The sequence below is a fragment of the Hyaloscypha bicolor genome, assembly GCF_002865645.1.
Source record: "Hyaloscypha bicolor E unplaced genomic scaffold K444scaffold_53, whole genome shotgun sequence".
NCBI lineage: Eukaryota > Fungi > Ascomycota > Leotiomycetes > Helotiales > Hyaloscyphaceae > Hyaloscypha > Hyaloscypha bicolor.
Window position 1 is genome coordinate 2,336,867 of NW_020194555.1, and position 23,045 is coordinate 2,359,911.

A 23,045-nucleotide genomic window follows, 5' to 3' on the forward strand; every position below is an offset into this window, starting at 1 on the left:
ATTTAAAAGTTTTTTTATTTTAACTAAATATTAAATCGGAATTTATATATAAAAAATAATAATAATATAATAATAAGAATATTATTTTTAAAAAAAGCTATATATTTAAAAATTATTTATTAATAATATTAGTAAACTATAATAAATATAATATAATATTCTATTACTAAATAAATAAAAAGATTTTAATATAGCTTATATATTATTAATTATATTTTTAATATATTATATAAAAAGCAAAACTATAAAACTAATAAAAGTAGTTATAGATTTATAAATTTATAATTAAGAAATATTAATATTATAAAAGATAATAGTAAATATTAATAAGAAATAAATAAATAAACTAAAATATTTATTTATTAATATTAATACTAAAAAGCTAGATATAAATAATAATAAAAATATAAAAGAAAATAAATTCGAGAAAAGTAATATTTTTAAACTCAAATTATTAAATAATAGCCTATTAGAAAATAAGCTAATATAATTCTAAATTAAATCCTAAAATATCTCGAATTATAATATAATTAATATATATATATATATTTTAGCTTATATATTTTTATTTCTAGTTTTTAGTAATTAAAATAAAAAAATAAAAAGTTTTATAATATTTTAGAGAAAATAGTTTTTAGAATTTTTTATTTAAATATTAAATTCTAGTTTTTTATAATCTAAAAAAATTAAAAAATTAAAAATAATTACTTTTTATTTTATTTATAATAGAAGTTATAAAAATTATATAAATTTAAAGAAATATCTTTTTATTTTTTATTTTATTTTTTATTTATTTTATTTTTTATTTATTTTATTTTTTATTTATTTTATTTTTTATTTATTTTATTTTTTATTTATTTTATTTTTTAATTTATTTTATTTTTTATTTATTTTATTTTTTATTTATTTTATTTTTTATTTATTTTATTTTTTATTTATTTTATTTTTTATTTATTTTATTTTTATTTTTTATTAGATCTAAAAGTTTTAGAAAAGAATTATAAAAAGAAAGAAATAATATTAGAAAATATCTAGATATTCTAATTAATAAATATATATATAAGCCTTTAAAACTTTATATTTCTTATAACTTATTTCTTTTTTTAAGTTTTAATTAATATAACTTGAATTATTTTTTAATTTATTATTTTTTAGTAATTTCTTTTATAAAAATAATAATTTTAAGGAAATAATAATAAAATAAAAATATAAAATTAATTTAGATATTTGAATTTTTAAATACTAAATTATTTTAATATATTTTTTATAAAATAATTAATAATAATTTTTAGAAATTATTTAAATATATTTTTAAAAACTTAAATTTCTAAAAATATTATATTTATATAAAATTCTTTAATATAATAATATATATATATATAATAAAATATTAATATTTTTATTATTATAACTATTTTGTTTTCTATTATTAAAGAAAATATATAATATATTTAAATAAATTTTTTTTTTAATAATTAGACTAGATTTTATAAAAAAAACTAATTTTATTAGGCTTTATTATTCTTATAAAAAATAAGTATTTAAAATTTATTATTTTTATATTATTATTATTATTATTATATTTTATATTATTATATTTTATATTATTATATTTTATATTATTATATTTTATATTATTATATTTTATATTATTATATTTTATATTATGATAATTAATGATAAAATATAAATAAATAATAATAAATAAAAATCAAATCTATTATATAATATATATTTAATAAAAATAAAGTTTAATTCGAAAAATCAAAAAATAAAAAAATTATATATAAAGATATTTATTATTAAAGCTTAAAGACATATAATATTTTATATTAATATATTCAAGACTTTAATATTAATTTAATTAATTATGTAAAAATCTCTTATTATTGAATCTTATTAACGATTTTTTATTATAATAATTAATTTTTTTTTTCCTAAAGTCTAATAAATAATAAATAAACAATTTATCATTATTTATTGATTTCAAATAAGTTATTCAATTAGCCTCTAAATATTTTTCTAGATTTTAATATCATAAATCATATAAGCCTTAAATTATTTTTTTTATTAAAATATTTAAATCTATATTTTGATATAATATTAATTATATAAATAATTATCATTATTTAAAATTTATAATAAAAACAATCCTAAAGTCATATCGATAATATTTTTGATTATATTATTATAAAATAAATAGATTTAAAATTATAAATTTAAATCCGAACAACTTTCTTTCGATCAATATATTTCTCTTAAGACTCGATCCAAAAAATTACTAATTAATAACTTATTAGTTATTATTTAATTATTTCGTTTATAATAATGAGAGATAATCGCATTTCCGAACACTAATCCATCTGATATGTAGTCTTAGATTATTTTTATATTGCTATATTAGTTATATTTTATATCTATTATGATTTTTATATTATTATTTTGTTCATCCTTATTATATTTTTCTATTATTATCTTTTATACTTATCTATCAATTTATTTAAAATTATATTTTATAGTTGATTATATTTTATATTTATTATATTTTCTATGAAAAAAAAAAAAAAAAAAAAAAAAATTATATATAAGAAGATTCAAATATTATTTAAGACAATACTATAGTTAAAAAAAAAAAACTAAAAAGCTTAATTAGAAATAAAAATAGTTAAATATAAAGTAATATATTACTAAAAGCTAAAAATAAAATAATAATAAAATAATAATAAATAGTAATAAAAAAATAATAAAAAGAAAATAGTAATAAAATATAATAAAAATAATAGTAAAAATAATAATAAAAAAATAATAAAAATAGTAATAAACAGATAATAATTAAAACATAATAAAAATAATAATAAAAATAATAATAAACAATGAATAATAAAAATAATAAATATAATAAAAATAATAATAAAAATAATAATAAAAATAATAACAAAAATAATAATAAAAATAAAATAATAAATAATATTTTTAAGACTTTATTAATAGAAAAAAAAGAAATATTATTTAGATTTTTATTTTATTTTAATTAAAAGCTTTTTAGTTATTTCTATTATTTTTATTTTATTAATAATTATAGCTAATATTTTTATAAATAATTTTATTTCTTTTTTTTATATATTAAATAATTAATATTAAAATTTCTAAATATTTAATTACTAATTTTAACTAATTTTAAGCTTTATAATAAACTAATAATAATATTAAAAATTAAATTAATATCTAAATTAATATTAAATTTATATTTTCTATTAAATTTATAATAATAAATATACTAATTAGATAAATATAATTAAATATTATATTTTTATTTAGTTTAGTTAATATAAATAAGCTAGAAATTTATTTTAATAATTTTACTAATTATTTTATTATTTTTATTAGAAATTATATATTTATAATATAATATTTTAAAATATTATATTATAAAGCTTTATTTTTAAAATCTTTATTTATAATTCTTGTTTTTTTTATAGAAATTAAATTATAATATCTATATTATTAATTTAGCTATTTATTTATTAGTAAACTCTAAAATATATTAAAAGAAATAAGCTATAATATTAATATAAAATATTATAAATAATATTAGAAATATAATTAATTATTTAAATAATTTATATTTAATTTAAGAAATAATATTAGCTTTAATTATTTTATTATTATTAATATTTTTTATATTTCTAATAAGTTTATATTTAATATTAAGCTAACTAATAGCTTTAAAATATTAGAATAATATATATCTAAAATATATTTAAATAATATTAAATTAATAATTATTTAGGTTTTTTTAATTAGATTATAATAAATATTAGAAAATAGTTTATTAATAAGAAATTTATTTAGCTTATAAATATTATAGAAACTAAAATTAAGATTATTTCTATAAAAGCTTATAACTTTATTAGAATTATAAAATATTATTATAGCCTAATTTAATATATCTATTTTATTATTATAGCCGAAATTAATAAAAATATTATATTTTAAATAGCTTTTAAGGCTATTAATAACTTTATAAAATTTAATAATATTATTTTAATTTTTTTAGTTTATAATATTTTATTTTAAATAATTAAATATAATACTTTATTATTTATTATATTATAATAATTAGTAATATTTAAAAATAATAATAATAGAAATCTAGAAGCTTTAAACTAAATATTAAATTATAAATATTTTAACTATTTAAAATAATTCTAGTATTATTAATATTTATAAACTATTTCTAAATTCTAATATTTTTATTTAATATAAAAGAAATATAAATTATATAAATTAGTAATTATTAATAAAAAGAACTATATATTAGTTTTATTATATAATAATATTATCTTTTATTTAATTTTTATAAAATCTTTTTATATAAGAGATATTATAGTTATTATTAATAGTTCTAAATCTAAACTTATTTCTAAATTTTATAATAAAACTAAAAATAATATAAATATGATTTCTTTTATTATTTCTATTATTTTATTAAAATATAATAAAGAATACTTTTAAAAAATTCCCGATATTATAGTATTTCTATAAAATAATAAACTATATAAGAATTCCTATTAAATTAAAATTATTAGTTTTCTGGAAAAAAAAATATTTAAAAATATTTTTAGATTTTAAATATTAAAATATTTTTTTTAATTCCCGGTTTATTAATAAAATTAAAATTAAAAATACAAAAAAAGAGCTTAAAAAATTAAAACCAGTTATTTAAATTTAAAATAATAATAAAAAATATATAATATTAATATAATTATTTATTATTTAATATATTAGTTAAAAAATTATTTTTAGTATTATTATTATATCATATAACTAAGTACTACGGTTTGGGCCACTGAATTCGGCTAGTTTAGTCACTGTTTTATATAGCCTCGACCGCTTGCTAAGCTCTGCCAGTAGCATACGTGCCTCGGTTCGCTTAGCGCGACGACTCCCCGAAAACCGCATTCCCCCTCTCCCAAATTACTAGTTCCCATCTTTCATTATCCTGACCACCCAGAATTCCTCAATCCAGGAGCCAGAAACGGCTCCCTATTAGTTATAGCAGGCCCCGTCTGTCTCTGTCTTAAGGCTGCTCCCGGCTATATAAGTCTTATAGTTTCCGCCTACCATTAACCTCTAGTAACTATCGTATCTCCTTTACATACTCTTTTCCACACTATTCCCTCTTCACCTTCTCTCTCTCAGAGCCCTCGAATTCTCGACAAGTCCTATAGCCTTAGCTATAATCCCCTCGTCTGCAAAGGCCCTCGAAGTTCGCTATCTCTCAAATATCCTCTATATCTCTACTACTACCATATAACTCAGTTCTTTTACCTTATCCTCCTTTACCCACCTTCTTCTAACTCTCTATAGTTCCGGCATTCTCCCTACCTTCGCCATTAACTATAATCCCCTCCTCTTCAAAGCACTTCATACCTCAATTCTTTATATAACTATTAATTCTATATACGAACTCTGGACTCTATATATAACTCTATATATAACCGTTAATTCTTTATATACTTATTAACTTATAAACTTAATTAACTATTATATTATTAGGCTATATTAATACTATAATAGATATCTCTGCCTTCTTATAACTTATTATCCTATAACTAAAGCAGCCCTGGAATTAGTATAGTTCAAATAATATAAGAAAGTATAAAATAAGATTAATTACTTATAATATTAAGTATCTTGTCTTAGTAAGCTATATTAATACTATAATAGATATTTCTGCTTTCTTATAAATTACTATCCTATACTCGAAGTAGCTATAGGATTAAAATAGTACTAGTAATATAAAATAGTAGAAGTCGGAATTAATTACCTTTAATAATAAGTATAGTTCTTATTTAATAATACTATTATTTATATCTTATATTATTATAACTTTATTACTATTATATCCTAACTTTAAAAGCTTTCTTTTTCCTTTCTCGCTTTTAGTAGCGGATATCCTTATTACTATTAAGACTTCTTGGGCCTATATAGAATTATAGCTTTTATTATTCAAGTATTAATAGTATATACTTTTAATATTCTTAAGAATATTCTCAAAAAACGCACTAATACTAATTAAATATTAAAGTAAAAAGAAAGGCAAATATTAAATAAAGAAGATTATAATTAGATAGAGATTAATTTAAATAATAAACCGTTTTTATAACTAGTAAATACCGAGAATACTAAGGCTAGTATTTACTATATTAGATAGAAATAAATAAAGTATACTTATAAAACTTAAATCTTAGTAATTTAATTAGGTTAGGCTAACTCGAGACAGGTTTTATAAATATTATAAATTCGGGAATTAGTATACTATTTTTCTCAAGCGGAATTATAATAAGAAAAGAATAATATTCTTTCTTTATTAGGTTTATATAAACTATCTAGAGAAGAAGTAAAAGAAGAAAGAAATAAAGTTATTTTATATATACTAGCGGGATTTTAAGATACTTTATTACTAACTAAATAGTAATTATATTAATATAAATAATAAATATAAGATTATTAAGATATAATAACCCTTCTCTAATATTCTTCTAATTATATACTAATCTATAATTAAAATATATTAATAGTATACTTAAGATTAAATTTAAGCTAAATATTACTTCTAAACCCAAGCCTATAGCCAGACCAGACGACCTGCTTCTTATATTTATCTAGTACTAGGCTCGTAATAAATCCGTCTTTTTTACTAAAGATAATTATTATAATATTTCAAGCCTATATAGGCAGTTAATTAGTAGAGTTTATTTACTTATTAAAGAGTAAAGCTAGTAAAAACTCCTTTAGTAAAAGAGAAAAGACTAATAAAAGTATATATTTTTAAAAGGCAATATATTATAATTATAATAATAATAATACTAATAATAGGCTCGAGTATAATAATAATAGTAATACTAGTAATAATACTAGATTTAATAATAATATTCTCTTTAATTCTAAGGATAATAAAAGTAATAATAGTACTATTAATAAAGATAAGAATAGGCCCGGCTACTTGAATAATAGCTATAATAATAAAGAGACAGATATTATTATAATAGAAAATACAAACAAGTATTATATAACTAAGCTTAATAGATATAAATAGCCTCTATATCCGATCTCGGATTCTGCTAAATCTAGTAAGTTCGAGAAGGTAAAGCAGAAGTATATAATACTTTATTATAAGAATATTTATTTCTGAATTATATAAAACCCGAAGTAAGAAAAAAGGAACTTTCTAGCTATAGAGATCTACTTACGGAACTATAAGAAAGTAAATAATAAGCCCAAATCATATATTACTCTTATAAGATACCTTAATTCTTAGCTAATTTAATTCTTATAATATAACCTTCCTTTTTAGAAAGAATTCCCTTCCTATCCTCTACCTAATTTCCTATATCTTAACCTATATAATCCGTAATAATATAATTCTTATTAATAGCTATATGTCTCCCGAGCCCTTTTTTACTATAAACCTAAGAAATCAGAATATAAAGGTAATAAAGATCTATTAGAAGCCGGAATGGCTTAAGTAGCCGGTCTTTCAAAAGTCGGTCTGAACTATAAGTAGCTAGATAAAATTAAAGACTAAACTTATAATATATTCGAAATATATCTTTTATCTAAATTGCCTCGGGCGAAATACGGGCTTTAAAGACAAACTAATAAGCTACTATTTCCGTTAAGGTTATACTAATATAATTAATAGTATATATCTATAATAGGTATATGTAATAGTATATAGATAGGTATTAGATATTATAGATCTAGTTTCCTATTTTGGGTATAGCTTGTAATTAGAATTATATAGATTATATGGGATTTCCTAATTAAGTAAAGGGCTTCGCATGCCTGGCTAAGTACTAGGGAATATATAGGAAGATACTTCTAGCTCTAGAAGAGGTATTAATTAGTCTCTTATTAGAATTAATTCTTGGAATTAGTTATATTTATAAGTATTACTTCGTAGCTTACTTACCTTAACTACTTATATATTACCCTGCTATTACGTGTCTTATATTTTAATTAATCTAATTTTCGGGAAGTAGTTTATTACGAGGTAATTAAGCTATTAATAGATAAAACTACTAATAGCTAGAGTATTAACTAGAAGAAGTACCTCTACTATTACTAGGGCGACCTAGTCAGGTATCCAGGGAAGTGCCCAGTTAGCCACTCTAGCTACTACCTAATTAGAAAAAGGAAATAGAACTCAGATATTCCCAGAACTAGCTAGCAGGATAATAATAATAGAGAAGCTAGTAGCGGCTTATTATTATATTACTAAGTTAGAAGCAGAGATATAATAGAGAGAGGATCTAGAGGATTTAGAAGCTCAGATTTGCTATCTTAAGAATATTTGGATACCTATTATAGAATCTATTATATTACTAGCGGTATATTTAGTTCGCAGGGCTCCAAAAACCCGAGAATTACTAATCTATAAGGGAAAGAATATTAAGGAAGCCCAGGATTTCTTTTACTAGGCAGAGCTAAAATAGTATAAAGACAGCGGAATTACCTGGGCTATAGATATAATAAAGGTTATATATTATACTTCCTACTTTAAGAATATAGCCAGGAATATCTGGAAGTATAGGGAGTAATTAGTAGGTATTAATATTACGGATTAGGAGACTTTTATTAAATTTATAAAGGATTCTATCTTGGATCCGGAAAACTATAGTAATAATACCCTTACTAAGTTTAAGGATATAAAATAATAGCCAGGTTAGAGTATCCAAAGCTTTATATCCTATTTAGATAGCCTATTAGATAACTTGGAATATACGGGTTTACTATAAGAGTAGAATAACTTATTTAGTAGCTTAAGGCAAGAGATTTAGGATAAGATTAATTACTAAGGAAATACTTTATAAGAAAGAGAGAAGCTTATTTCTGTGGCTATAAGAATTAAGAATAACTTAAACTAGTCTGCTTAACGGGAATATAATAATAAGCTAATGGGTTAATAAAAGGAAGGAAATTAGAGAAAGGAGAGAGGGAATAATAAAGAGAAATAGAAGAGAAGTATATTCCCGTTATAAGATTCATATAACCGGGATAGTAAAAATATAGTAATAGGGTCTAATATAGTACCTATATTAGGATCTATAAGACTGGGTATAACTTGCTTTACCTACTAAAAGAAGGGTTACTATACTACTATCTGCCTAAATCAGGGAAAACCGACTTACTATAACTATAATAAGTCTGGCTATAAGATATATAAGTACCTAGAACTAAAGAAGCCGGGAAATAAGTATGCCCTATAGTAATTATACTTATTTATATTATAAAGAGTAAGGCTCCTAAAACGAGAATAGTAATTAAGGTTACTATTAAGATAAGAAAAGATAAGCAAAAAGTTAGAGTATTAGTTAACTCGGGTATAGAGGCTAATTATATAAAGAGAAAATTAGCTTTAGATATAGATATTCCGTTAATATTAAGGATAATTCCCTTATTCTTACTAGAGAAAAGAAGGATTTATTTATATAAAGATTATATTCTTAGAATTACTACCGAGAATATACTAGGGAACTAAAGGAAAGCTAATATATATTTTGTATTATATGATTTTAATCTGAACTATATTAATATAATACTTGGATTCCTATAGCTCTACTAAATTAATTCCCTAATTTCTTTTAGGAAAGTAATATAGAGATACCAGATTCGACTATAGAAGATTAAAGTTCTAAATACTAGGAAGTTTACTAAAGTAGTAAAGTATAAGGCATATATTTTTCTATTAATTACCTATCCTATAATAGATAGCTAAAGAATTACTACTATTACTATAAACGGGATAGCTATATTTCCTAGGAAGTATTAGGACTTTCTCTAAATATTCTCTATAGAGACTATAGGTATATTACCTAACTACTATATAATAGAGTATTATATAGATCTGGAACCAGGATCCTAACTACTATATAGTTCTATATATACTTTATTAGAAAGGAAGCTTAAAGTTCTTTGGGAATATCTTAATACTAGCTTAGAGAAGAAGTAGATCTATTATTTTACTAGTCTAGCTAGTACCCTAATTATATTTATTCTAAAGAAAAAAGGCGGCCTATATTTATATATTAATTACCAGAATCTGAATAGAATTACTATTAAGAACCAAATGCTATTATTACTTATTAGTAAGATAATAAATAGGCTTTATAAAGTAAAAATATATATAAAGCTAGACTTAAAGGATACTTATTATTAATTATAAATACGAGAGAGTAATAAGTAGAAGATAGTATTCCGAATATACTATAGATATTTTAAGTACTATATTATATTCTTTAGACTATCTAATATTCTGGTAATATTTCAGGTATATATTAATTATATACTAGTAAGCCTTATAAATATTATTTATATAATCTATCTAGATAATATTTTAATTTATTTAGAAGACCTAGAATAGTATATAATAGTAGTCTAATATATACTTGAGTAGTTATAGTAATACTAGCTCTTTATAAACTTAGTAAAATGCGAGTTTAATATAGAAAAAATAGAGTTTCTGGGATTTATAATTAGCCCAGATAGTATAGAAATAGAGGCTAGCCGGGTTATAGTTATTAGGGAATAGCCGGCCCCAAAAAATAATATCCGAGAAGTCTAAGTATTCCTGGGTTTTACTAACTTTTACTAGAGATTTATTTATAAATACTTTAGAGTAGTAAAAAAATTAACTAATTTACTAAAAACTAGCAGAAAATTACTATATTAGTTTAGCTAGATAAATGAGATAGATAAGGCTTTTAGAAAGCTATAAATTACATTTATAATAGTACTAATTCTTTATTATTTTGACTTAACCTTAAAGATTTATATAGAAATAGATACTTTAGGATTTATAATTATAAGTATAATTTCCTAGCTTTTTAGTAAGGGAGTAGAAGCTAGGTAGTACCCTATTACTTTCTATTTAAAAAAGATAACTATAATTAAAAGCAGGTATAAGATATATAACTCTAAACTCTTGGCTATTATTCTGGTATTCTATACTTAGTAATATTACCTGGTATATATCCGGTATACTATTATTATTAAGATAAATTATAATAACTTGAAATACTTTATAACTAAGAGAAAACTAAATAGTTAATAGATAAGATAAGTAGAGAAGCTAGCTATCTTTAACTTTATCTTAGAATACTAGCCGGGATATAGTAATTCTGCTAATAGGCTATTAAGGAGGCCAGACTTTATAATAGATATAAATAAAGATACTTTACTACTTATACTTTATAATAAGCTATAGAATATAGAATAGAGAACCCTATAAATAATAGTAATAGGATATTATATTATCCCTATAATACTATAATATAAGGCCTAGGAGAGAGGAGGTAGGTACTTCTCGATTAGCGAGATACTAAGGAATTCCGAAGAGGAAATCTATTTTAGTAACGGAGTAATACCGGAAATACTATTATTTAAGCCTATTACTAGTATAACTAGTTATAAATAGTATATATTACAGATTCTAGCTATATGGGTAGCTAGATCCGAAATAGTATATAAGGAAAACAGAGAGATATTACTTAAACTACTATTATAGTACTAAAGGCTTAATTTATTAGTATAATACTAGTAGTATAAATAGTTCTTAAAGAGAACCTTTACTAGAGCTATTAAGACTTAGGAACTTAATATATCTGGGTTATTAAGATATTAGAGCGCTATCTATATACTAAATAAGCCGGCTTTTAAAGAAGAATTACTATAAGCTAATTATAATAATTCTATAGGTGGGCATTTTGGTACTAGTAAGATACTAGAGATTCTCTAGAGAAAATACTTCTAGTAAAATATAAGAAAGAATATAAAAGACTATATTAGAACTTGTCCTATATATTAATGAATTAAGGTAAAGAGATATCTACTATACGGTATACTTAGTTTATTTCTCCTTTTCTTTAAGCCATAGCAAGAAATTACTATAGACTTTATTACGGGGCTACTTTTTTCTAGATTTCATAGTAAAGTATATAATTTTATATTTATTATTATTAATAGATATATGAAAATAGTATAATATATTCTAATTACTAAGGAAGTCTCGGCTCCTAAGCTAGCAAAGCTATTTATATACTATATTATTAAAGACTTTAGTATACCTGCAGGTATAATCTCTAATAAAGAATCTGTTTTTATAAGCAAGTTCTAGTCAAGTCTATATTTCTACTTAAAAATTCAATAATAGCTAAATATAGTATTTTACTCGTAAACTAATAGATAAATAGAGAATCTAAACCAAACTCTAGAATAATACTTGAGGTACTATACTAGTTACTAGTAGGATAACTAGGTAGTAAAGCTTACTCTTATAAAATTCACATATAATAACTTTATATATTTAATAATAGAAATATTTCTATTCTATATCTTATATAGATTCTATTCTAGTATTAAACTATATATTAAGAATAATATTCTAGAAAAAGGGGCGCCGGTAATATAGGAAAGAGTATAAAGAATTTAAATAAAATAGAAAATACTAGAGAAATAATAATAAGAAGTAGTAAATATATAGAAAAAGTACTATAATAAGAAATATATTAATAAGAAGTTTAAGATATATAATAAAGTCATGCTTTATATAAAGAATATTTAATAGCTATAACCTAGTATAAAGCTAGTAAATAAATATCTCGGCCTCTTTAAAGTTCTAGAAATTATAGGAATATATAAATAAGTATATTACTTGAAATTACTACTATTATATTAGATTTATAATATTTTCCATATTTCTTTCTTAGAACTATAATACCCGCAAGCTAGTATTATAATAGAACTAGAGCTAGTCGAGATTAAGGATAAAAAGGAATTCGAGATAGAATTTATTATAGCCTATAAGGAAAGCAAAAAAGAAAGAAAATATCTTATTTATTAGAAGGGCTACTTACCGGCGAATAATATATGGGAATTACTAAGTAATCTAGAGAATATAGCTCAAGAATTATAAGAATACTTGGAAAAGAGTAATATTATAATACTATTAGCTAAACGGAGATATAAAAAATAAATGCTTTTATTAGGAAACTATTAAAAAACTATATATTTATTCTTGGAAAAACTATATGAAAATTATTAAAAACTTTAATTTCTATACCTTATAAATACCCTATCTTTATAACTATTCTCTATTATCCTTATTATTATCCTTATTAGGATTCTCTCGAGAAATAGGTAGTAAATTAGCCTATAAAGCTATTAGCTATTAGTAAGAAATAAGGAAGAAGTAAGCTTATTTAATATTAAAGAATATTAACTATACTATTAAGAGTATTTTGTATTTGTACTAAGCTAGTAAGAATTACTTGACTTATTTCTTGAATTATTAGGGGAATCCATTAGCCTCAAATAATAGCTTTAATACGAGAAGTATATATAGTTTAGTATAGAAAAAAGGCAGTAATAGCTTTCTCTCTTTCGGGCAAAGAATAGAGAAGATACTTATATATATTAATAGCTTAAAGAAGGCGGTTTAATTATACTATATATACTTAAGGAACCTTGGATAGTATTAGAATAAGAAATAAAAGAAGGAATTTATAATTTATAGGATTATACTTCTTGTTCTTAGAGTAATAGTAATTATATACCAAGTAATTATTACTCTTAATATAAGTAAGGTCGGGAAACTTAGTAATATTCTTGGAATATTAAAGATAGTAAGGGCAAATTAAGAATATAGGAGTATTAGCCAAACGGGTAGTAATAGGCTAATAAGTACTAAGAGAAGTATTTATCTTAATAGATAAAGAAGTAAAAGAGGGAATTAGAAAGAGACTTAAATAAGGCTTAAATAAGGCTTAAAGAAGCTTAAAGGAGCTTAAAGAAGGCTTAAAGAAGAAAGGCAAGGGATAAGGAGGAGCTAGGTATAGTATTATAATTAAGGAAAAGGAAGGTTAGTTAGTGGGAAAAGGGAGGCCTTTTTATAATACCCTCTTCCCGAATAGTAATTACGAATTCGGAACTAGCTCTATACCAGGAATACCTAGAAAATTCTAAAGAAGGAATTTACGAATAAACTAGAAGATCGGATTAACTTTTCCAAGCTCTTGGGCCTATAGAGTAATAATTTATTTATAAATAGAGGCTAAGTTGGGATTTATAAACTAATTAGGAGATCGGATAAGCTTTATATCTAATAATATATACTATATTTATATTACCTTTATAAGAGGGAATTACTAGAGGTAATTTGCGAACTAGCTAGGAAAGGTTAGTGAACTATATCCTTAACTCTATTACCTGGTATAATAATAGGGTAATTATAGGGAGTCTTTAGGGAAAGCTAGTAGTTAGGAAAGTTTTAGGGAAATATTTATAAAGCTATTTGCAGTTTTCCCAGGCCTCTTGGGAATAAGGGCCTAGAGAGGGGGTTAATATAATAGGTATACGTAATGGCGTATAGATAGGTATTAGATATTATAGATCTAGTTTCCTATTTTGGGTATAGCTTATAATTAGAATTATATAGATTATATAGGATTTCCTAATTAAGTAAAGGGCTTCATATACCTGGCTAAGTACTAGGGAATATATAGGGAGACACTCCTAGCTCTAGAAGAGGCATTAATTAGTCTCTTATTAGAATTAATTCTTGGAATTAGTTATACTTGCAAGTATTACTCCGTAGCTTACTTACCTTGATTACTTATATATTACCCTGCTATTACGTGCCTTATAATATCCTATATTATCTTATTAAGTTTCTCGAGACTAATAATTTATTTTAGGTAAGATATTAGATACTATACGAGATTAAGTTATAAGATATAATTCCTTTATAGGGGTCTTTAATAAGATATATAATAATTAGTTAGTTAGATTTAATATATAAGATACTTATCTCGAGAGTAATATTACTAATAATAGCCTAACCCGGGCCTTTATCTATATAAGTATTTAATATAACCCTAGTACCCCAAAAGAAGTCTCCCGAGAAATAATAAAGTAACTTCTTATTACGGATCCAGAGATTACTATCCTTAAGTAATAATTTAAAGAATTATATATCCGGATTAAGTAGGAATATAAGTTTATTAATTAAGTATCCCAGAAGATTAGGAAAATATATAAGAAACTTAGCTAGTAGCTTAAGGCTATAATAAAAAGCCTAGAAGACGAGCTTAAGGCCAAATATAGGAAGAACTACTTCTTCTATATTTATAATAAGATAATAAAGAAGTAATTAAACTAGCTACTAAATAAGACTATAGCTAAGGAGGAAGCCAAACCTATTATTAAATATTAGCTTAAAGAACGGATATAATTATAGGTAGTTCTTTATAACCTCTCCAAAGCCCTTAGTCCTCAAGCTATTATTACTCGAAAAATCTATGCCATTAACCTCCAGATTACGCTCGCCTCGTAACAAGAGCTTATGACTCGCTAGCGGCGGTCCGCTCTAGTCTATAAGAATCCTCTCAAGGAAGAATCTCCGGTTCCCGCCCCCGCTCTCACTCCCGCTCTTAATCCCTTCCTACCGGCTAGTAAGTTCCCCCTCGCCTGCGAAAATACGTAGTATATATTTTATATTAGTAACGAGGCGCTCTCGTATAGGCAACGAACGCATAAATTTCGCCGAGTTTCGCATATGTGGGACCATATCGAGAATATTCACTTGCGCCGGGTACTAGTAGAGTAGCGGATTATCTGCCACTATCCTATCTGCAAGGCTAAGGAATTACTACTCAACGGCGTGATGCACTTCAAGAATCACGTGGCGATAGTCCACAAGATCGCCCTCCGCCCTTGAGTACTCGTAATGCGCGCTGCGCACGCTAAAGCCCTGAAACCTGCTGTGCTCAGAAAAGGGAAAGTATAAGCACGTAATGTCAAAAGTTAACACGTGGTAGTTCGCACAACATAGCATGTTGCCGCTAACCCCGCTCGTAGATTAGATAGTTTAGATTAGATAGATAGGCGTAATTCAAGCACGTTACTATTAATAAATAAATCTCTTAATAGAAACACGTGATTATTATTTAATACGGTTGGCATATAAGTAGGATATAGCGCAAAAGGGAAAACAAAAGAAGCAACCATAGTCGAGTTTAAAAACGTAACAATGACCGCATTATTCAGTAATTGACCAACCATAGACTAAGAGAGTGTAAACAGTGGAAAAAGTAAAAAAAAAAAGATCCAGCCCGTTTCCCTGCACTTTTGCGGACCTTCCAATTAGTCAGTCCCTGCCCCCAATTTGTTTAGTCATGCCACCAATCATATCATTACAGGAGTTATGGTTATGAAAATATTGACGTATTAGCATTAAAGACTATAGCTTTCCGTCGTCTTGGGCTTATGATGCAACCGCCTCTTCGTTTCTTGGTAGGTGTTATCGTCGTATTGCGTGGAGGGTTTCCAAGATAGTATACCTCGCGCATATCAAATGAGTAGCCAGGTTTCTTACCTTCTATCTGGTATCCCAGTATTGACACTTCGACTGCTATAGAAGTTTGGTTAACGAAGTTGGTAGCATCGTACCCGGCAGTAGGTACGGTTCCGCCTTTAACCATCATGGAGCCATTATATGTATAGGGGAACGGATCTTTCGCGGTGATGGCTTGTCCAAGGGAGGCCAGAACTTCGTCATCCTCATCGAAAAGGTCGTCCTTTATGGCTGCCAGCGTTGCCTTGGTCCTGAGTATAGAGTATCGATTTGGTTTCGTAAACGTCTTCCACGGACCAGTCTTCAGCAAGTTATCTAGAGCCTTATCTGCGTCGGTGGGGAGTAGAACATTAACTGTCCAATTCTCATATGTGGTTGCGGCGTCCAGAGAGTGGTTTTCAATGTTTCCAACCATCCAAAGCAGCGCCTGTGTTGGCTCGCCGGAAGTCTTATGGCATAGGGTATAGTTTGACGACCCTCTTATCCATGTGTAATTGGGTGGGTTGATATTGGTGACGTTGTTCGGAAATGCTGCAATGGCGTCCGGGCCTCGTGGATGACGTCCGAAATGGTCATCGATTCTTGTTGGAGGATTGCTAACCGTACTCTGATATGCTCGTTGTATATTAGTAGTTAGTGTTAGCGATTCGTTAGAGGTAGTCGTTAGTAAGATAGCATCATTAGAAGGAGACGCCGGGCACGGCGTGGAAGAGTGTCGGGATCGGTCGTGCTTAACAGATGTATGAGTAGATGAAGAGTCGTTTGGGTCACTTGCTGGAACGGCAGTGCTATCGATGTAGGCACTTGATGCTTCGTCGTCATCGATGTTTGGAACTGGGTCTGCAGCGCGTCTGGTTTTCATGATTGCGTGAATTGGGATTCAGTGTCCTTTCTGTGTGATGCGGAAGAGTCCTGGATAATATGTCAGTAGAACGGGTTGTTCATTACCCCTCATCTCAATGCCATGTCCTTGTGACGATACCGGCACAGTAGGCAGGCAAGGGACACTCGGGAGGAGCGCTCTGATCCCATTGTTCTGCATTACCGCGGTTCACGAAAGGCGCCCTTCTGTCTTCCGTCGCTCATGGGTACGCTGCGGAACGTATCGAGTACTAGGACAGAGTCTCAGCATGACAGTTCCCAATCCGGGGGCCGAACGAATGCTTCACGGCTTGCACTTTGGGCAGACCTTGAAGACTGAGGCAACCCTGGCAGTGGTGCTTGGATAAGAGGGTAATGATTCGGTGGAAGTCTGAGGTAATGAGTAAAGGAAGGAATAAGCGGATACCATCATTAATAACAGATGATTATCACACAATAGGCCCCTCAAGAAAATCCCTTGCTGTGGTCCTGTGGAAGCAGAATGGCCCGCCAAATCACTCGTTGTAGCGATACGAATGGCTGCCACCCCACCTGCTCGCCTTGTTACACTAGTTCTAAGAGGAGACCAGTCACACACGGGGACCAGTGATGCAGACAGACTAGTACAGACTGCAGAAATCCACACATGCATGTTTGGTTGGCTGACTCCGCTCACCCAACTGGTCTGCAGGGCGCTGGCACACGAGTCGCACTCTCAATTGGATGACCTGTCAGGCATGCATAGGGTGGGCTGGAGTGGTATCGCTGCAGGTGTGCATGGTCTTTTTAAATGCAGCCGATCCCGCCCTCGGAGTTCCTGCTTCTCGCCCTTTTCACATGTTCCACTTTCTCATCTTCATTACCCTTTCACTTGTGTCTAGATGGTATCCCATTCAATGGAGCAAGAGCCGCGTCCTTCCGAAGAAAGTGAGCTGGCCCTTAACGATGGGCCAAGCGATGATCGTGGGACTGCCACGAAGACAGGCGAGGCTGACAGCCTGAATTTGGACTCGGGCGGATCAATGTCAAAGATCGACACTCTAATCGAGATTTCGAGGAAGATCTTGCAGACGTTGGAGCGCAGACCAGAATTGGCAACTAACGATGTAGAGAACCAAACATTTCATGGCAAAGAGAATGGGCTAAAGACAGCACCCACGCAACCAGCGATCTGGCAAAACCCAAAGTTCGAAGAGCTTGCCAAGGACAGGGAACTTTTTGATATGAATAAACTTTTGCCGCCTTATTCTCAACAACGCTTGCACGATTTCACATGGCTGGACAAGGAAATTGAACAAGCCAAAGCGTCATCAAGGGACGGATCCAGCCCAAATTTCACTCAAATCGTCCAGCTGTGTAAACAATTGAAATCGGACGGCGAGGAGTTGCTATATGAGGTCGATGATGATGAGAAAGAGTGGTTCGTGGAGCGAATTGTCTGGTTGCTTACTGAATCATTCAAGCTGGACCCAAATGAACGCAGGAGGATGGCATTAGAAAAAATCGGGGACCCAGAATATCCATTGGAACGACTTGGCACTTATGACACGACAGATTCAATCTTCCTCAAGCTCCATGCCTATTTCCGCTTCACCATCGCCCGGATTGAACTTTCGCCGAGCTACGATGGGAAACAGATACGCCGGGTCATCGTGTCATGCATCCTCGCAATATTTAACTGGACTCCTGATAATGGAACCCACTCTCAAGAACCTATCCCGGTGGGAGAAGTACTTCTGCAATGCTACCATGACGGCAGTCTCCAGTCACCTGAAAATTCGGGCGGAGACACTCAACCGTGGATAAACGAGAGCCATATTACGATTGTTGGAGACGCTTTTGGAGCCTTAAACTGTACCAATGCCAACGGACAATTTAACTACTTCTTTGCCAAAGACCAGAATCCTTTGGAGTTACTTTCTTGCTCTCCACAATCCTTATTCTTCTTGAAGTCGAGCCGCATGGAAACCAAAATCAATACGCCAGAGGAGCTTTATGATCGAGATGCTGCAAAAGACTTTCAAACAGTTGATCTCAATGTTGGAAAGCTAATGGAAATCGCAAATCTAACTATACGTTGGGATTTCTTTCATGAGAACCATCTTGTCCTTGATAAGGAAGCCAATGTGTTGCGAGTGGCATGGTTTTCCATACCCCCAGGTGGATGGACTGCATATCGGTATCAGTAAGTAAGTACACTGGAAAGCATGCCATGGCTACTAATACCGTCTAGGCATGTTGCGAAGACTCCGGATGACGGAAAAGACGCACTAAGGTTTAAGACGATGGCCACCGAAATATATCGTACTTGGGCTATTCTATTTGCTGGCAAAGATGTTGGTAAAAAGAGACAGCTCTACTACCGTGCACTGCGTTCTTCTCCTTTCTCTATTTTCCGATCTGAGGCTTTAAAAAACCGCCACAAGCGCAGTATCCTTTGGGGATGGCGTGGTAGACACTCCTGGACCGACCACGCATTTAGGGAGACGGCGCTTCACCTTGGTGAGATCCCGTACCTAGGGATGAGCTCTTACGATTGGAACCAAAAACGTTTCGTCCAGAATCTTGCCAAGAACCCCGTCCTCTCGTATGCCGACTTCCCCATCTATGGCGAACGACTGCGGGTCCTCAGAGCCTACATTGATAATCGGCCACCACTAACCCTGAGACAGCTACGAAAGGACAAGCGTAACACTCTCGGCTACTGGACCCTCTGGGCGGCTGTGATCGCGGGTTCCTTGACGGTGTTTCTCGCCTTGTCGACGTTGATGATCTCCATTGCGCAGACCGTGGCTGCATACAAGGTGCTGGATTTGCCGCCATCGAGACGTGGCGGATCAGCATCTGGGTAGGCCTTCTTAGGATCTTGACTCGTGGGCTGCGGTTTTCTCGACATATGTAGGGTTAATGAATGGCTTAGATATAGCTTGGATTTCGAATTTTGGACGGAGCGTACTGTGCAAGGTCGAAAATTCCAGAGATATTTCCTACTCCGAGAGCCTCCGGCTATGAACTCTGCATTTTCAAGTTTTATTTTATGATTATTTACTCAATGTAGTTCGCTTTTCCTGAGCTTACTGGATGCAGCTTGCCCTATTACTATTATTAATTAGATGCAGCTCCTTTCTACTGGGAGTGCCCAAAGGTTCCCTAAGCTTTAGATTACACGTGAACTCTATAGAATTATAATTGCATTCATAGACAAGTAATTATTTGATATCGAGAATTGTATAGCAGGGCGTTGAGTAATGTGTTCTGTCTTACTGCTGATTATGTCGAATATTTAGAAGAGAGCCAGCCGCGATGTATTACAGAAGTACTAATACATCCCTTCAGGGCGGTGTTAACGCTGTAAATGCTCAAGCCCGATGTAGTAGTACTTCCTCCGCTTCGCAAAAGTTATAATTAAATCAAAACGTGACGTAGAAGCATACAAATAATTATATTTGACACACCAAAGATACCAAAGATAGATCTACCTTGAAATTATATTCTTAAAAGATATCGAGCTGCATCTAGTAGATTAAGAGACTTGTAGCTTAACTGTGTATCCCTCGCGCTCGTGGTGATCTGGGCTCCCAAGGCAGATAATATTGTCACGGATCTCGGGCGGGATAAAGTCGTCACTCCAAGTGTCTATCATTTGGTGATTGATGGTGAGGTCGTGATATAGATGGTTGTGCTGGACCAGATATTGCAAAGCCGCTAGAACCTTATCCTTCCGAACTTGCAGGAATGGCTTAAGATCCGCATCTACCGGGGCACGATTCCCCAGCCAGAAAACCTTGATAAGGTTGTCTAGTTTCAGTTCAGGACTAGGTAGGATCTGGAGAAGCGGTCCCGGGTCTTGTGGGATGACGATGATATGGCCTCGCAGCGCTTTATAATTAATCGGAGATAGATGGCCCCCTGGCCGCATTTTGATGATAGTGCCAATTGGATGACATTTCGCAATAAGACACTCCTCAACCGGTGTGAGATCATCTAATGCAACCGGATAATGCTGGCACATAATAACATTGACGAGGTTCTTCGCCGAGAACTTAGGAACAGTGCCGAGACTGAGGGCCGTGTGACATTGGAAACAAAAATCCCATATATTCCCGTGTCGGCCGCAGATGTCGAGGCCACCTTGTAAAGGTCGTACGAAATTGTCCTTATCAGAGATTTCATAGACATCTGTAGTAGGGACGAGCTTGCCGCAAGAACAGCACACAGATCTCTTGGACGCGGTTGACATTTCATGCTCATATTTACTAACAGAAGTTCGAATATGTGACGAGGAAATCTCTCGAGGAAATGCGTCTGATGCAGTCTCTTGGAGCTTGAACTCGTCTTCTAGGAAGTTCAAAGCAACTCTGACAGCTTCTTGTGGTGGTGTATTAAGTAGTGTCTTTGTCTGAGTACGGATCTTTACATGGCGAGGCGAAGCAGGATTTGCCGATGAAGAATGGCTTCTGTGTGGCCGCTTTCTTTTGTTTGGTAGAATACTTGGTAAGTGATCTGTAGAGGAGATCTGGGAAAGGTCAAAGACTGATGTTGGTTGAGATGGGCTTCTTCGTAGGCGTGGCTCCAAGATCTGAGAGCGATTGCCTTCCGGCACAACGGGTGACGACAGGTCTTCGTAGTCTAGGGACTTCATCGGTTCTAGAGTATTTAGGAACGGATCAAAGTCAGACGGTAGTCTAGGAGGGCCTTCCCGCTCGCTTGATCTGAAGTCTCCATGGCGGATAGCAGTAGGCGGGGAGTAACTGTGTAACACAAGCCGGGTTGGCTCCAAATGCAGCGAATTATGAAAGGGAGTAAAGAAAGATGCTTTTTTGCCTTAAGGGTGAGTTGGATGTCTCTTGTAATCGGTTTGATACTTGTGACTGAGGGGTTCTACTTCCCGGTGACGTGTTAGGAGCCACTAGCCGATGGCAATAGGCTGCTTGATACGCCCGACTGCTTTCCTACGCAGCATTAGCAGGGTTAGAAAATGGGTGATGGCTATAGAGACGGACGTTGCATGATAGGCACATCAGGAGGCGTGTGCCATCTCTTTTAAACCCGAACTTATCGATGGGCTGAGCACCTTTGGCAGCACAAGCCAACCGACCACACCTAAACATAGGAGAATCCATAGGCTTATGTTCTGCACGCGGTAAGGGGGATGTTATGCCAGCCACGGGGCGTGTCAAAGAAGGCTGCGATTTAGATGAAAGAGCAAGGTATAGAAATATCACGGCCATTTTGCGATAAGATGTTTGAAGATAAGGTAGTGCTGCGCGACTAGTACAGCTTGTGGAAGGAATTTTAACCGGTCGAATATCGTCCCATCAGTTTAGGTTTGATTTATTTGGGTTTCATCTGTTTAGGTTTCCTTTGTCAGTCTTTGTAATATGCGGGGAAGCAGTAAAGTTACCTTCGGTTCTATTATGGGAGGATGATCCTAGGAGAATTGAGGCCTCGCGGAGACGAGAGCGACGGATATCAGGCATGTGATCACGTGGGAAATACAACATGCCCAACCCCAATTCGGACGTCACAGCAGCCAATCCGCGAGGATCCTCACGCAGCCAATTAGCACGAGGCTTGGCGAAGAGATTTCTGGTGCGAATCGCCGCATTTTCGGGCCCCTGTCCTCGCGCGCTGGTTAGTCATCCCTTCCACTTCGTTTCAGGGCATTCCCTAGTACGTTTGCCATTGGGAACTATGCAGACCGTAATTCAGCTCAGGCTGTGGCTTGCATAGACACTTGTAGGCGTTCAGGGTATGTGTTGAAGGC

General features: G+C 30.1%; 4 protein-coding genes across 4 annotated transcripts; 2 read left to right on the forward strand and 2 right to left on the reverse strand.

Annotated features, from left to right (window-relative positions):
* Positions 1 to 7,346: 7,346 nt before the first annotated feature.
* Positions 7,347 to 7,514, forward strand: K444DRAFT_524901 (uncharacterized protein; the record flags this gene model as incomplete). Its single annotated transcript, XM_024874395.1, has 1 exon — positions 7,347 to 7,514. A coding segment is annotated over one exon (168 nt), but the record flags the coding sequence as incomplete, so codon positions are not given.
* Positions 7,515 to 16,018: 8,504 nt separating this feature from the next.
* On the reverse strand, positions 16,019 to 17,674 carry K444DRAFT_610694 (uncharacterized protein). Its single transcript, XM_024879796.1, has one exon. The coding sequence runs from the start codon at positions 17,277 to 17,279 to the stop codon at positions 16,272 to 16,274; it is 1,008 nt and encodes a 335-aa protein (XP_024739562.1). The 5' UTR covers positions 17,280 to 17,674; the 3' UTR covers positions 16,019 to 16,271.
* Positions 17,675 to 18,117: 443 nt separating this feature from the next.
* On the forward strand, positions 18,118 to 20,484 carry K444DRAFT_661762 (uncharacterized protein). Its single transcript, XM_024886618.1, has 2 exons — positions 18,118 to 19,463; positions 19,512 to 20,484. Exons 1-2 carry the CDS (start codon positions 18,160 to 18,162, stop codon positions 20,128 to 20,130), a joined length of 1,923 nt encoding a protein of 640 aa, XP_024739563.1. The 5' UTR covers positions 18,118 to 18,159; the 3' UTR covers positions 20,131 to 20,484.
* A 341-nt stretch (positions 20,485 to 20,825) lies between these two features.
* K444DRAFT_557833 (uncharacterized protein) lies at positions 20,826 to 21,404 on the reverse strand (the record flags this gene model as incomplete). Its single annotated transcript, XM_024876800.1, has 1 exon — positions 20,826 to 21,404. A coding segment is annotated over exon 1 (465 nt), but the record flags the coding sequence as incomplete, so codon positions are not given.
* Positions 21,405 to 23,045: the final 1,641 nt, after the last annotated feature.

Bases quoted from the DNA above. Each gene is read 5' to 3' on its own strand.
- K444DRAFT_610694 (XM_024879796.1), bottom strand. From the start codon at position 17,279: ATGAAAACCAGACGCGCTGCAGACCCAGTTCCAAACATCGATGACGAC.
- K444DRAFT_661762 (XM_024886618.1), top strand. From the start codon at position 18,160: ATGGTATCCCATTCAATGGAGCAAGAGCCGCGTCCTTCCGAAGAAAGT. The intron at 19,464-19,511 runs GTAAGTAAGTAC...AATACCGTCTAG, and splicing joins TGGACTGCATATCGGTATCA to GCATGTTGCGAAGACTCCGG.